Source organism: Anomalospiza imberbis, unplaced genomic scaffold, assembly GCF_031753505.1.
Source record: "Anomalospiza imberbis isolate Cuckoo-Finch-1a 21T00152 unplaced genomic scaffold, ASM3175350v1 scaffold_61, whole genome shotgun sequence".
Lineage (NCBI taxonomy): Eukaryota > Metazoa > Chordata > Aves > Passeriformes > Viduidae > Anomalospiza > Anomalospiza imberbis.
In genome coordinates, this window is record NW_027100224.1 from 463,766 (window position 1) to 479,504 (window position 15,739).

At 51.5% G+C, this 15,739-nt stretch overlaps 2 protein-coding genes across 2 annotated transcripts; one reads left to right on the forward strand and one right to left on the reverse strand.

The window, feature by feature from the left end:
* Positions 1-783: 783 nt before the first annotated feature.
* On the forward strand, positions 784-12,621 carry LOC137467372 (LIM homeobox transcription factor 1-beta-like). Its single transcript, XM_068178876.1, has 9 exons — positions 784-841; positions 3,930-4,113; positions 7,407-7,606; positions 8,544-8,592; positions 9,761-10,013; positions 10,850-10,927; positions 11,038-11,155; positions 11,945-12,061; positions 12,164-12,621. The coding sequence occupies exons 1-9, from the start codon at positions 784-786 to the stop codon at positions 12,475-12,477; spliced, it is 1,371 nt and encodes a 456-aa protein (XP_068034977.1). The 3' UTR covers positions 12,478-12,621.
* A 975-nt stretch (positions 12,622-13,596) lies between these two features.
* Positions 13,597-15,526, reverse strand: CHCHD5 (coiled-coil-helix-coiled-coil-helix domain containing 5; the record flags this gene model as incomplete). The annotated part of the gene is given in 4 exon segments (XM_068178889.1): positions 13,597-13,747; positions 13,945-14,269; positions 14,271-14,367; positions 15,321-15,526. Coding segments are annotated over 4 exon segments (645 nt in total), but the record flags the coding sequence as incomplete, so codon positions are not given.
* Positions 15,527-15,739: the final 213 nt, after the last annotated feature.

The window sequence follows — 15,739 nt, forward strand, 5'->3', positions numbered from 1 at the left end:
TCCCCCGCTCCCATCCCGGTTTTTTCCCGGTTTTCCCCCGCTCCCATCCCGGTTTTCTCCCTCTCCCATCCCCGGCGCTTCCCGGTTTTCTCCCGCTCCCATCCCGGGCTCTTCCCACTTTTCCCCCGCTCCCATCCCGGTTTTTTCCCGGTTTTCCCCCGCTCCTATCCCGGTTTTTCCCCGCTCCCATCCCGGTTTTTTCCCGGTTTTCCCCCGCTCCCATCCCGGTTTTTCCCCCCCGCTCCCATCCCGGACTCCTCCCGGTTTTCTCCCGCTCCCATCCCGGGCTCTTCCCGGTTTTCTCCCACTCCCATCCCGGTTTTTTCCCAGTTTTCTCCCGCTCCCATCCCGGGCTCCTCCCGGTCCGATCACGGCGCTTTCCCGGTTTTTCTCCTCTCCGCTCCCGGTTTCTGCCTGCGTCTCCCTCGGTCCGCTCCGCTCCCGCTCTCATCCCGGTTTTTCCCCCGCTCCGCTCCCGCTCTCATCCCGGTTTTTCCCCCGCTCCTATCCCGGTCTCTTCCCGGTTTTCTCCCGCTCCTATCCCGGGCTCCTCCCGGTTTTTCCTCCGCTCCCATCCCGGCGCTTTCCCGATTTTTCCCCGCTCCCGTCCCGGTCTCTTCCCGGTCCTTTCCCCCGCTCCCATCCCGCTTTTCCCGGTTATCCCCCGCTCCCATCCCGCTTTTCCCGGTTATCCCCCGCTCCCGTCCCGGTCTCTTCCCGGTCCTTTCCCCCGCTCCCATCCCGGGCTCTTCCCGACCTTTCGCCTCCCCCGCAGCTGCCGGGATGAAGCCGGAGGAGGCTCCGTCCTGCCGGGAGCAGGGAACGCCGCTCCCGGGAGCCGGTGAGTACCGGGAATTCCGGGAAAACACCGGGAATGACACCGGGAATTCCGGGGAAAACACCGGGAATTCCGGGAAAACACCGGGAATGACACCGGGAATTCCGGGGAAAACACCGGGAATGACACCGGGAATTCCAGGGAAACACTGGGAATGATACCGGGAATTCCCCAAATTCCCTCCCGCCTCCCCAAATTCCCGGAATGCCCGGGATTTCGGGATCTTTTCCCCATTCCCGAGTCCCTTTTCCCGTTTTTTCCCAGAGGTTTTCTCTTTATTCCCGTTTTTTCCCGGCTCCAAACCTCCCCCTTTTCCCAATCCCGTTTTTTTTTTTAATTTTCCCAGGCTGGAATCCAGGATTTTCCTGGGGATTTTTCCCTGATCCCACATTCCCAGAAATTCTCGAAAATCCGTCCTCATTCCCTCTTTAATTAATCCCAGTTTTTCCCTCGAAATTAATCAGGAATTGGGATTTTAAATCCTGAATTTTAACCCGCGGTGGGGGGTGGGGGGGAATGGGATTGAGGACACGAAAAATGTGGGGAAAAACCTCAGGAATGGGAAAAAAAAATTCCATGGAAAACCACCAGGAATTTGAATTTGGAATTTCAGGGTCCAAATTGGAGCTGGGCTCGGAATCCCAGAGCCCAAATTAAAACCGGGATCAAAATTCCAAATGAAATCCGGCATCGGGGGCTCCCCTCATTCCCATTTTTTCCCGGGATTTTTGGGCTCCATCGCTGGGATCCAGGGCCAGATTTTTCCTGGGATTTGGGTGGAAAAAACCTGGGAACGGCCTCGGGATGAGGAGGAGGAGGAGGAGGAGGCGCTGCCAGAGAAAAATTGGAATTTTTCCCTCCCTCCCTTCCCTTTGAGGAGCAGCCAGAGATGAAAGTTGGGATAAAAACCAGGGAGAGAAAAACCAAATTCCCAAAAATCCAGAGTGGGAAAAAAGCGCCCCGAATCCCCCGGATTCCTTCCTAAAATCCCCCAAATTCATTTTTTTTTCCATGGAAAATTTTTCCTTTGGATTTCTGGGAGCTCCCCATGGGATTTCCCCTGCTGTCCAACTCCATTTTTCCTAGCTTTTCCCATTTCCCCCCCTGAATTTCCCTGGTTTTCCCTAAATTCTCAGATTTTCCCGATTTTCCCCCAAATTTTCCTGGTTTTCTCCCAAAATTTCCCCATTTCCCCCTGAATTTTCCCATTTTTCCCTAAATTCTCCCATAATTTCCAGAATTTTCCCTTTTTTTCCTTGAATTTTCTCCAAATTTCCTCCGGATTTTCCCCAAATTTTCCCATTTCCCCCCAATTCCCCCCCTAATTCTCCCATTTCCCCGATTTTTCCCAGTTTTCCCCCTAAATTCCCCCATATTTCTCCCAGATTTTCCCATTTCCCCCAAATTTCCCCCAAATTCTTCCATTCTTCCCTCAAATTTCCCTTTTTTTCCCCCAAATTCCTCAATATTTCACCCAGATTTTCCCTTTCCCCCCCAAATTCCCCCAATTTCTCCCAAATTTCCCCGGATTTTTCCCCAAACTCTCCCAGTTTCCCAGATTTCTCCCAAAACTCTCCCATTTTCCCAAAAATTTTCCCCAAAAATCTCCCGCTTTCCCCGATTTCCCCCCAGATTCTCCGTTTTCCCCAAGATTTCCCCCCAAAATCTCAGTTTTCCCCCCAAATTTTCCCCAAATTCTCAGTTTTTCCCAGGATTTCCCCGAAACTCACAGTTTTCCCCCCAAATTTCCCCCCAAACTCCCCCATTTCCCCCAAAATCTCAGTTTGCCCCCCAAATTCCCCCATTTTCCACAAATCCCCCCCAAACTCCCCCGTTTCCCCCAGGATTTCTCCCCGTTTTCCCCAGATTCCCCCCCAATTCTCCGTTTTTCCCCCCAAACTTTCCTAGTTTCCCCAGATTTCCCCCCAAATTCTCTGTTTTCCCCACAAACTCCCCCATTTTCCCCCAAACTCCCCCATTTTTTCCAGATTTCCCCTCCAAACTCCCCCATTTCCCCCAAACTCTCATTTTTCCCAGGATTTCCCCCCAAAACTCCCCCATTTCCTCCAAATCCCCCCCAAACTCCCCCGTTTTCCCCAGGATTTCCCCCCAAATTCTCCGTTTTCCCCCCAAACTTTCCCATTTTCCCCAAACCCTCCCATTTCCCCCAGGATTTCTCCCCGTTTTCCCCAGGATTTCCCCCCAAATTCTCCGTTTTCCCCCCAAACTTTCCCATTTTCCCCAAACTCCCCCATTTCCCCCAGGATTTCTCCCCGTTTTCCCCAGATTTCCCCTCAAATTCTCCGTTTTTCCCCCCAAACTCCCCCGTTGTTTCCAGATTTCCCCCCCAAACTCCCCCATTTCCCCCAAACTCTCATTTTTCCCAGGATTTCCCCCCAAACTCCCCCATTTCTCCCAAATCCTCCCCAAACTCCCACATTTCCCCCAGGATTTCTCCCCGTTTTTCTCGATTCCCCCCAAACTCCCCCGTTTTCCTCGATTTCCCCCCAAACTCCCCCATTTACCCCAGGATTTCTCCCCGTTTTCCTCGATTTCCCCCCAAACTCCCCCATTTCCCCCAGGATTTCTCCCCGTTTTCCTCGATTTCCCCCCAAACTCCCCCGTTTTCCCCAAACTCCCCCGTTTTCCTCGATTTCCCCCCAAACTCCCCCGTTTTCCCCAAACTCCCCCGTTTTCCTCGATTTCCCCCCAAAACTCCCCCGTTTTCCCCAAACTCCCCCGTTTCCCCCAGGATTTCTCCCCGTTTTCCTCGATTCCCCCCAAACTCCCCCGTTTACCCCAGGATTTCTCCCCGTTTTCCTCGATTTCCCCCCAAACCCCCCCGTTTTCCCCAAACTCCCCCGTTTTCCTCGATTTCCCCCCAAACTCCCCCGTTTTCCTCGATTTCCCCCCAAACCCCCCCGTTTTCCCCAAACTCCCCCGTTTTCCTCGATTTCCCCCCAAACCCCCCCGTTTTCCTCGATTTCCCCCCAAACTCCCCGTTTTCCCCAAACTCCCCCGTTTTCCTCGATTTCCCCCCAAAACTCCCCCGTTTTCCCCCCAACCCGCCGCGTTTTTCTCCCCCCGCCAGGTCCCGCGGCCGCGCCGCCGCCGTGCGCGGGCTGCGGCTCCGGCATCCGGGACCGGTTCCTGCTGCGGGCGAACGGGCGCTCGTGGCACGAGCGCTGCCTGCGCTGCGCCGAGTGCGGCCGAGCGCTGCGCGGCCGCTGCTTCTGCCGCGGGCGCCGCCTCTTCTGCCGCCCCGACTACGAGAAGTGAGTCCTGCGCGCTCGGCGACGCGTCTCCGGCCCTAGGCCCGCTTTCCGCCCGGATTCCCCGTTTTTTCCGGGGGTTTCCCCCGTTTTTCCGGGGTTTTTCCCCAATTTTCCAGGGTTTTCCCCATTTTTCACCATTTCCCCCCGTTTTTCAGGGTTTTTCCCCCATTTTTCAGCGTTTTCCCCCGTTTTTCAGGGTTTTTCCCCATTTTTCAGCGTTTTTCCCCATTTTCAAGGTTTTCCCCCCATTTTTCAGGGTTGTCCCCAATGTTCAGCGTTTTCCCCCAATTTTCCAGGGTTTTTCCCCATTTTCAGGGTTTTTCCCCCATTTTTCAGCGATTCCCCCCGGTTTTCCAGGGTTTTTCCCCGTTTTTCAGGGTTTTCCCCCAATTTTCCAGGGTTTTTCCCCATTTTCCAGGGTTTTTCCCCATTTTCAGGGTTTTTCCCCCGTTTTTCAGCGTTTCCCCCCCGTTTTTCAGGGTTTTTCCCCAATTTTCCAGGGTTTTCCCTGTTTTCCCCTGTTTTCCCCCCATTTTCAGCGTTTCCCCCCCGTTTTTCAGAGTTTTCCCCCCCATTTTCCAGGGTTTTTCCCCATTTTTCCAGGGTTTTTCCCCATTTTTCAGGGTTTTCCCCCGTTTTTCCAGGGTTTTTCCCCATTTTCCAGGGTTTTTCCCCCGTTTTTTCAGGGGTTTTCCCCATTTTTCCAGGGTTTTTCCCCGTTTTTCAGGGTTTCCCCCCAATTTTCCAGGGTTTTTCCCCCATTTTTCAGCATTTTCCCCCCATTTTCCGGGGTTTTTTCCCCGTTTTTCAGTGGTTTTCCCCCCGTTTTTCAGGGTTTTTCCCCATTTTTCAGGAGTTTTCCCCAATTTTGCAGCATTTTTCCCCATTTTCCATGGTTTCCCCCCATTTTTCTCTATTTTTCCCCATTTTTCAGGGTTTTCCCCCCGATTTTTCAGGGGTTTTCCCCCATTTTTCCGTGTTTTTTCCCCATTTTTCAGCATTTTCCCCCCATTTTCCGGGGTTTTTCCCCATTTTTCAGCGTTGTTCCCCCCGTTTTTCAGGGTTTTTCCCATTTTTTCAGTTTTCCCCAATTTTCCAGGGTTTCTCCCCGTTTTTTCAGGGTTTTTCCCCATTTTCCCAGGGTTTTTTCCCCATTTTTCAGGGTTTGCCTCAATTTTCCAGGGTTTTTCCCCAATTTTCAGCATCTCCCCCCCCGCCGTTTTTCAGGATTTTTCCCATTTTTCCAGGGTTTTCCCCATTTTCAGCGTTTTCCCCCCTGTTCTCCAGTGTTTCCCCCCGTTTTTCAAGGGTTTTCCCTTTTTTTCAAAGTTTTTTTCCCCATTTTCCAAGGTTTTTTCCCTATTTTTCAAGTTTTTTTCCCCCATTTTCCATGTTTTTCCCCGATTTTCCATGTTTTTTCCCAGTTTTCCAGGAATTTTCCCCGCTTTCCCCCCCGCCCCCTTTTTCCCCAAGGAATCACACGAGGAGGAAGAGGAACTTTCTGCCGCAAAAACCCCAAATCCAAAGGGATTTTCCATGGAACTCTCCCCTTTCCAGGGCCCCTTCCAGAGGCACCTGTCCCGTAAATCGGGGGAAAAAAAAGGAAAAAATCAGAAAAAAAGGGAGGAAAACTCCCTCCGGAATCCCTTTGAAGTCGGATTTCTGGGAATTCGGGAGGGAGCCGAGCCCTTGGAGCCGTTCCCGGCCTCCTCCTCCAGAGTTTTTCGGGATGAACTCGGCTCCAACTCCTTTTCCAACTGTTTTTTTCCCAGATTCTTTAGGCTTTCCCTGGAATTTCAGGGATTTTCCCAGTTTTTGGGGGGTTTTTCCTGGAATTTCAGGGTTTTTTCCCTGGAGTTTCAGGGGTTTTCCCAGTTTTATGGGGTTTTTCCTGGAATTTCAGAGATTTTCCCCAGATTTTTTAGGCTTTTCCTGGAATTTTAGGGTTTTTCCCCAGGAATTTTCAGGGGTTTTCCCAGTTTTTGGGGGTTTTTTGCCTGGAATTTTCAGGGATTTTCCCCCATAAATCTCAGGATTTTTCCCCATAAATCCCACGATTTCCCCCCAAAAATCCCAGGATTTTCTCCCATAAATCCCAGGATTTTCCCCCATAAATCCCAGGATTTTCCCCCATAAATCGCAGGATTTTCCCCCGTAAATCCCACAATTTTCCCCCCAAAATCCCAGGATTTTCCCCCATAAATCCCAGGATTTTCCCCCATAAATCCCAGGATCTCCCCCATAAATCCCAGGATTTTCTCCCATAAATCATGGGATTTTCACCCTAACGTCCCAGGATTTTCCCCCATAAATCCCAGGATTTTCCCCCATAAATCTCGGGATTTCCCCCATAAACCCCAGGATTTCCCCCCATAAATCCCGGGATTTTTCCCCATAAATCCCAGGATTTCTCCCCATAAACCCGAGGATTTCCCCCCATAAATCCCGGGATTTTCCCCCATAAATCCCAGGATTTCCCCCCATAAATCCCGGGATTTTCCCCCATAAATCCCAGGATTTCTCCCCATAAAACCCCAGGATTTTCCCCCCATAAATCCCGGATTTTTCCCCATAAATCCCAGGATTTCCCCCCATAAATCCCGGGATTTTCCCCCATAAATCTCGGGATTTCCCCCATAAACCCCAGGATTTCCACCCATAAATCCCGGGATTTTTCCCCATAAATCCCAGGATTTCTCCCCATAAACCCGAGGATTTCCCCCCATAAATCCCGGGATTTTCCCCCATAAATCCCAGGATTTCCCCCCATAAATCCCGGGATTTTCCCCCATAAATCCCAGGATTTCTCCCCATAAAACCCCAGGATTTTCCCCCCATAAATCCCGGATTTTTCCCCATAAATCCCAGGATTTCCCCCCATAAATCCCGGGATTTTTCCCCATAAATCCCGGGATTTTCCCCAATAAATCCCGGGATTTTCCCCCATAAATCCCAGGATTTTCCCCCATAAATCCCACGATTTTCCCCCATAAATCCCGGGATTTCCCCCCATAAATCCCAGGATTTTTCCCCATAAATCCCAGGATTTTCCCCCATAAATCCCAGGATTTTCCCCCATAAATCCCGGGATTTTCCCCCATAAATCCCGGATTTTCCCCATAAACCCCAGGATTTTTCCCCATAAACCCCACGATTTTCTCCCATAAATCCCAGGATTTTCCCCCATAAATCCCAGGATTTCCCCCCATAAATCCCGGGATTTTCCCCCATAAATCCCCGGATTTTCCCCATAAATCCCGGGATTTCCCCCACATCCCGGGATTTCCCCGCAGGCTGTTCCCGCGGCGCTGCAGCCGCTGCCTGGGGGCCGTGGGGCGCTCGGAGCCGATCCTGCGCGTGCTGGAGCGAATCTTCCACGAGCGCTGCCTGAGCTGCGGCCGCTGCGCGCGGCGCCTGCGCAGCGGCGACCAGTTCGTGCTGCAGAACGGCCGCATCCTCTGCAGCGGCCACGCCCGGCCCCGCCCGGACGCAGGTACACACAGCACCGACCTTCGGGAATTTTTTGGGATTTTTTGGGATTTTTTTGGGATTTTTTTTGGCATTTTTCGATAATTTTTTGGGAATTTTGGGGATTTTTTGGGGATTTTTTTGGGGATTTTTTTGGCATACGTGCTCCAGAACGGCTGCATCATCTGCAGCGGCCACGCCCGGCCCCCGCCCGGACGCAGGTACACACAGCTCCGACCTTCGGGCAATTTTTTGGGATTTTTTGGGATTTTTTGGGATTTTTTTTGGCATTTTTCGATAATTTTTTGGGAATTTTGGGGATTTTTTGGGGATTTTTTGGGATTTTTTTGGCGTTCGTGCTGCAGAACGGCCGCATCCTCTGCAGCGGCCACGCCCGGCCCCGCCCGGACACAGGTACGCACAGCACCGACTTTCCGGCAATTTTTTGGGATTTTTTTGGCATTTTTTGAGGGTTTTTTTTTGCATTTTTTGATAATTTTTTGGGAATTTTGGGGATTTTTTGGGGATTTTTGGAGGATTTTTTTGGCGTTCGTGCTGCAGAACGGCCGCATCCTCTGCAGCGGCCACGCCCGGCCCCGCCCGGACGCAGGTACACACAGCACCGACCTTCGGGCAATTTTTTGGGATTTTTTTGGCATTTTTTGAGTTTTTTTTTTTGCATTTTTTGATAATTTTTTGGGAATTTTGGGATTTTTTGGGGATTTTTGGAGGATTTTTTTGGCGTTCGTGCTGCAGAACAGCCGCATCCTCTGCAGCGGCCACGCCCGGCCCCGCCCGGGACACAGGTACACACGGCACCGACTTTCGGGCAATTTTTGGGGCATTTTTGGGGAATTTTTTGGGATTTTTTGGGATTTTTTTTGGCATTTTTCGATAATTTTTTGGGAATTTTGGGGATTTTTTGGGGATTTTTTTTGATTTTTTTGGCGTTCGTGCTGCAGAACGGCTGCATCCTCTGCGGCGGCCACGCCCGGCCCCGCCCGGACGCAGGTACAGCACCAACTTTCGGGGAATTTTTGGGCATTTTTGGGGAATTTTTTGGGATTTTTTGGGATTTTTTTTGGCATTTTTCGATAATTTTTTGGGAATTTTGGGGATTTTTTGGGGATTTTTTGGGATTTTTTTGGCGTTCGTGCTGCAGAACGGCCGCATCCTCTGCAGCGGCCACGCCCGGCCTCGCCCGGACACAGGTACACACAGCTCCGACCTTTGGGAATTTTTGGGGAATTTTTGGGCATTTTTGGGGAATTTTTTGGGATTTTTTTTGGCATTTTTCGATAATTTTTTGGGAATTTTGGGGATTTTTTGGGGATTTTTTGGCATTTTTTGATTTTTTTTGGGAATTTTGGGGATTTTTTGGGATTTTTTGGGGATTTTTTTGGCGTTCGTGCTGCAGAACGGCCGCATCCTCTGCAGCGGCCACGCCCCGGCCCCGCCCGGACGCAGGTACACACAGCACCGACCTTCGGGCAATTTTTGGGCATTTTTGGGGAATTTTTTGGGATTTTTTTTGGGAGTCTTTGGGGATTTTTTAGGAATTTTTTGGGGTTTTTTTGGGGGGGGACTTTTTGGGATTTTTTTTTGGGATTCTTTGGGGGTTTGTTGGGATTTTTTGGGGTGTTCTTGGGATGTTTTGGGGATTTTTGTGAGGTTTTCTTGGGGGGTTTTTTTTGGGGACTTTTTGGGATTTTTTGGGGATTTTTTTTTGAATTTTTGGGGATTTTTTTGGCATTTTTTGATTTTTTTTGGGAATTTTGGGGATTTTTTGGGATTTTTTGGGGATTTTTTTGGCATTCCTGCTGCAGAACGGCCGCATCCTCTGCGGCGGCCACGCCCGGCCCCGCCCGCACACAGGTACACACAGCACCGACTTTCGGGGAATTTTTGGGGCATTTTTGGGGAATTTTTTGGGAGTCTTTGGGGGTTTATTGGGATTTTTTGGGTTTTTTTTGGGGATTTTTTGGGGGATTTTTTGGGGGATTTTTTTGGATTTTCTGGGGATTTTTTTAGGAATTTGTTATGAATTTTTTGGGAATTATTGGGGGTGGGTTTTTTTTCGGATTTCTGGGGATTTTTAACGAATTTCTTACAAATCTTCCGGGAACTTTTGAGGGGTTTTTTGGGGATTTTCTGGAATTTCTTGGGAATTTTTGGAGAGCTTCTTTGGGGATCTTTTGGAATACTTCCGCGTCGCGATGCCGGGTTTTGGTTTTCCCCCGGGGAAATTCCCGGTTTCGTCTCCCCCGGCCGCAGCGCGGGGCGAGGACGAGGCGGGCCGGGATTCCCGAGGCTCCCGGAATTCCGGCGGGAAGGATCCCCGGCGCTCCAAGCGGCCCCGGACCATCCTGAGCTCCCAGCAGCGCCGGGCCTTCAAAGCCTCCTTCGAGCTCTCGGCCAAGCCCTGCCGGAAGGTGCCGGAACGTTCCGGATCGCGCCGGGATCGCGCCGGGATTTCGGGAGGGGGTTCTGGAATTGGGAGCGGGATTGGGGCCGGAATTCCCAGGGGTTTCCCCCCCATTCCCAGAATTCCCAGGGATTTTTCGCCCATTCCCAGAATTCCCAGGGGTTTTTCGCCCCATTCCCTGTCTCATTCCGGGAATTCCCAGGGATTTTTCCTCCATTCCCAGAATTCCGAGGGATTTTCCCCCCATTCCCAGAATTCCCAGGGGATTTTTCCCCCCATTCCCAAAATTCCCAGGGGATTTTCCCCCCATTCCCAGAACTCCCAGGGATTCCACCCCCATTCATGGAATTCCCAGAGATTTTTCCTCCATTCCCAGAATTCCGAGGGATTTTCCCCCCATTCCAGAATTCCCAGGGGTTTTCCCCCCATTCCTGGAATTCTCAGGGATTTTTGCCATTCCCAGTCTCCTTCCTGTAATTCCGAGGGATTTTTTCCCCCCATTCCCAAAATTCTGAAGGATTTTCCCCCCCATTCCTGAAATTCCCAGGGATTGTCCCCCATTCCTAGTCTCCTTCCCAGAATTCCGAGGGATTTTCTCCCCATTCCTGGAATTCCCAGGGATTTTCCCCTGTTCCCTCCCGGAATTCCGAGGGATTTCCCCATTCCCAGAATTCCAAGGGATTTCCCCCAATTCCCAGAGTTCCCAGGGATTCCCCCCATTCCCGGTCTCCTTCCCAGAATTCCGAGGGATTTTCCCCATTCCCGGAATTCCGAGGGATTTTCCCCATTCCCGGAATTCCGAGGGATTTTCCCCGTTCCCGGAATTCTGAGGGATTTTTCCAGGTGCGGGAGACGCTGGCGGCCGAGACGGGGCTGACGGTCCGGGTGGTGCAGGTGTGGTTCCAGAACCAACGAGCCAAGGTGGGAATTCCCAGAATTCCCGGATAAAAACCAAGCCCAAATCCCCCAAAATCCGGGTTTTGCGGAATTCCAAGGGATTTTCCCGGAATTTTTCCGGCTTTTTTGCCCAGATGAAGAAGATCGCCCGCAGGCAGCAGCAGCAGGAGCAGCTCGGGAATTCCAGAGGGGGAATTCCAGGCGGGAGAGGATCCGGGAGGAGCGGCCGGGATGGGAATGAGGATGAAGAGGGTCGGGAATGACGGGAATGGGGCGAGAAATGGGAATGGGGAAACGGGAATGGGAAATGGGAAAATGGGAATGGGAAACGGGAATGGGAAATGGGAATGGGAAATGGGAAAATGGGAAAATGGGAATGGGAAATGGGAAAATGGGAATGGGAAATGGGAATGGGAATGGGAAAATGGGAATTGGGAATGGGAATGGGAAAATGGGAATGGGAGAATGGGAATTGGGAATGGGAAAATGGGAATGGGAATGGGAAATGGGAATGGGGAAAATGGGAATGGGAAATGGGAATGGGAAACGGGGAAATGGGAATAGGAAATGGGAAAATGGGAATGGGGAATGGGAAAATGGGAAAACGGGAATGGGAAAATGGGAATGGGAAAATGGGAATTAGGAATGGGAATGGGAAAATGGGAATGGGGTGGGGAAATGGGGTGGGGAAATGGGAATGGGAAAAGGGGAAAATGGGAATGGGAAACCAGGAATGGGAAAATGGGAATGGGAAAAGGAGAAAATGGGAATGGGAAACCACAATGGGAAAATGAGAATGGGAAACCAGGAATGGGAAAATGGGAATGGGAAACCAGGAATGGGAAAATGGGAAAATAGGAAAATGGGAATGGGAAACTGGGAAATGGGAATAGGAAATGGGAAAACGGGAATGGGGAATGGGAAAATGGGAAAATGGGAATGGGGTGGATCTGGGATGCCGGGATGGGAAACTGGGAGCTCCCAAGGTCCCCGTCCCACATCCCCGTATCCCGATTTCCCTGACATTCCCGACGTTCCCAGGCTGGCAGCGGATCCTGGTCCCGTTTGCCCGGATTCCGCCGCCCCCGGAGCCCAACGGATTCGGGAGCGAGGCCGGGACGTTCCGGGGAACGACGCCCCCGGAGCTCCGGCCCTTCGGTAACCGCGGGGAATTCCGGGAGCGGGAAATCGGGAACGGGATGGGCCGGGAATGCCGAGGCCCCGGCCCAGTTTTTCCCAATTTTTCCCCATTTCTCCCAGACTCGGAGGGAGTTTTCCGGGAGCTGGACGGAGCAGCCCTGATTCCCACGGAGAATTCCCAACAGCTGATCCTCGGCAATGCCGGAATTCCCGGAATTCTCCAGCCCAGGAATGCCCTGGAGCGCCTGTACCCCGGGAATGCCGGAATTCCCGGAATTCCCGAGCCCGGGAATCCCAGAATTCCCGGAATTCCCCAGCCCGGGAATGCCCTGGAGCGCCTGTACCCCGGGAATGCCGGAATTCCCGGAATTCCCGAGCCCGGGAATCCCATGGAGCGCCTGTACTCCATGCAGAGCTCCTACTTCACCTCCTGACACCCCGGAATTCCCGAAAATCCCAATCCTGGGAATCCCAAAAAACCGGGATCGACTTCCCCCAAGATTCCTCTGGAATTTGGGGTTTTTCCCTCTGCTCCCATGCCGATTTTTGGGAATTTTTGGGGGGAATTTTTTGGGAATGCTTTGTTTTATTTTTATTTTTTTTTTTGCATGCGTAGTGGGAAATAAATCCCAGGAAAAAAAGAAAAGTGAAAAGTTTTGGGAATGTTGGGATTTTGGGGAGGGGGTGGGATTGGAATTCCCAGGAATTTTGGGGCTCCCAAGGGTTGAGAAGGCTCCTGGAATTCCCAGTTTTTGGTTTTTTTTTTTCCATGGAAAACGGCGACTCCGATCCACGAATAATTCCGTGGGAGCAAGGAATGAGATTCCCAAAAAAAAAAAAAAAACAACCAAAAACTGGGAAGGAGCCAAGGAAAAGCTGGAAAAGATGGGAAAAAAAGAAAGGAGGGAAAAGCTGGTAGAAAAAGGGAGAAAAAGAGGAAAAAGTTGGGAATGAAAAGAGGGAAAAGGTGGGAAAAAAGGAGGAAAAATGGGGGAAAAAAGAGGGAAAAAAGGAAAAATATGGGAATGAAAAGAGAAAAAAGATGGGAAAGAAAAGAGAAAAAAGGGAAAAAAATGGGAATGAAAAGGGGGAAAAGATGGGAAAAAAGAGGGAAAAAAGGAAAAAAATGAGAATGAAAAAAGTGAAAAGATGGGGGGAAAATAGAAAAAAAGGAAAAAAGAGGGAAAAGGTGGGAAAAAAGGAGGAAAAATGGGGAAAAAAGAGGAAAAAATGGGAATGAAAAAAGGGAAAAGATGGGAAAGAAAAGAGCGAAAAAAGGGAAAAAGGGAATGAAAATAGGGAAAAGTTGGTAAAAAGGAGGAAAAAATGGGAAAAGAGAAAAAAAGGAAAAAAATGGGAATGAAAAGACAGAAAAGATAGGGAAAAAGGAGGAAAAATGGGGAAAAAAGAGAAAAAAAAAGGAAAAAAATGGGAATGAGAAGAGGGAAAAAAAGGGGAAAGAAAAGAGAAAAAAAGGCAAAAATGGGAACGAAAAGAAGGAAGAGCCGAATTTTTGGTCCCATCCCGAAGTTTCCTGAAATTTTTATTTCTTCCTCCAATTTTTGGGATAAAAGCTTGGGAATCCGCGGGAAATTGGGGATCGGGCCTTTTCCAGAGGGGTGACTGCCAGGATTTGGGAGGAGATTCCGGAAGGTTCCGAGGCTTCCCCAGCATTCCCGGCGGGGTTTTAACCCCAGGGATTCTCTGGGGAGGGAAGAGACAAGGGGGAAAAAATCAGAATTCCCACTTTGATCCCAAAATTCCATCCCGAATTTCCCCTCCGGGGGAGCTCGGATGCCGAAATTCCGGATTCCGGGCGTTTCCCGCGGGCAGGAGGGGACGGGGCCGCTCGCGGGCTTCGATTCCCGCTCGTGTCCCCAAATCCCGGCTCCCCGCCTCACCTGTGGGCGGGGTCCTGGGCGTGGCGCTGGGCGTGTCCCCGGGCGTGGCTCTCTGGGTGTTCCAGGGCGTCGCCCAGGGCGTGTCTCTCTGGGTGCCCCCGGGCGTGTCCCAGGGGCGTGTCCCAGGGCGTGGCCCTGGGCGTGGCGCTCTGCGTGATGCTCTGTGTGTCCCTGGGCGTGTCCCCGGGCGTGTCCCCGGGCGTGGCTCTCTGGGTGTCCCCGGGCGTGGCTCTCTGGGCGTCCCCGGGCGTGTCCCCGGCGTGTCCCCGGGCGCGGCCCCCCGGGCGACGCCCTGGGCGCACAGCAGGAAGCGGCTGACGTGGGGGGCCGCACTCGGCCGCGCTCCGGGGCCGCTCCCGCAGGCAGCGCTCGAAGGCCCCGAAGGAGTCGGAGCAATCCCGGCGGATCCGGCGCACCAGGGGGCTGCAAAGCAGCGGGGAAACGTTGGGGGAAATATGGTGAGAAATGGGAAAAATTGGGGAAAAATTGGGGGAAACATTGGGGGGAAACAGGAAAAAATTAGGGAAAAAACAGAAAAACATTTGGGGGAAACGGGGAAAAAAAAACAGGAAAAAAATTGGGGGAAACAGGGAAAAATCAGGGAAAACATTGAGGAACAACCAGGAAAAAATTGGGGGAAAACCAGGAAAAAAATGGGGGAAATATTGGAGAAAACAGGAAAAAATTGGGAAAAAAACAGGAAAAAATTGGGGGAAACAGGGAAAAATCAGGGAAAACATTGGGGAAAAAACAGGAAAAAATTGGGGAAAAAAACAGGAAAAAATTGGGGGAAACAGGGAAAAATCAGGGGAAAAAATTGGGAAAAAACAGGAAAAAAATGGGGGAAATATTGGGAAAAAAACAGGAAAAATTGGGGAAAAAACAGGAAAAAATTGGGGGAAACATTGGGGAAAACAGGAAAAATTGGGAAAAAAACAGGAAAAAATTGGGGGAAACATTGGGGAAAACAGGAAAAAATTGGGGAAAAGCCAGGAAAATAATCAGGGAAAACAATGGGGAAAAACGGGGAAAAACAGGGAAAAATTGAGGGAAACATTGGGGAAAAACAGGAAAAAAGTTGGGGTGACATTTGGTGACAGTTGGTGACAATCCCAGTGTCCCCAGTGTCCCCAGGCTGTGTCACTGGGTGACATTTGGGGACAGTCAGTGACAATCCCAGTGCTCCCAGTCTGTCACTCACTGGGTGACATTTGGGGACAGTCGGTGACAATCCCAGTGCTCCCAGTCTGTCACTCACTGGGTGACATTTGGGGACACTTGGTGACAATCCCAGTGCTCCCAGTCTGTGTCACTCACTGGGTGACATTTGGGGACACTTGGTGACAATCCCAGTGCTCCCAGTCTGTGTCACTCACTGGTTGGAGGCGCACTCGGTGACGCTCAGGGACAGTTGGTGACAATCCCGGTGCCAGCTCCCGGGGCTCGCGGCCACGCAGCGCCCGTAGCGCTCCAGCTCCGGCCCGCAGAGCCGGGCGGTGGCAGCCAGCGCCTCCCTGGGACAGGGACAGGGACACAGGGTCAGTGTCACCTCCCTGGGACGGGGACAGGGACACAGGGTCAGTGTCACCTCCCTGGGACAGGGACACAGGATCAGTGTCACCTCCCTGGGACAGGGACACAGGGTCAGTGTCACCTCCCTGGGACAGGGACACAGGGTCAGTGTCACCTCCCTGGGACAGGGACACAGGGTCAGTGTCACCTCCCTGGGACAGGGACAGGGACACAGGGTCAGTGTCACCTCCCTGGGACAGGGACACAGGGTCAGTGTCACCTC

Coding starts and splice junctions, on each gene's coding strand:
- LOC137467372 (XM_068178876.1), top strand. CDS start 784: ATGAAGCCGGAGGAGGCTCCGTCCTGCCGGGAGCAGGGAACGCCGCTC. Junction 7,607..8,543: donor CCGGCCCCGCCCGGACGCAG/GTACACACAGCA, acceptor TTCGTGCTGCAG/AACGGCTGCATCCTCTGCGG. Junction 11,156..11,944: donor TGGGAATGAGGATGAAGAGG/GTCGGGAATGAC, acceptor CGACGTTCCCAG/GCTGGCAGCGGATCCTGGTC.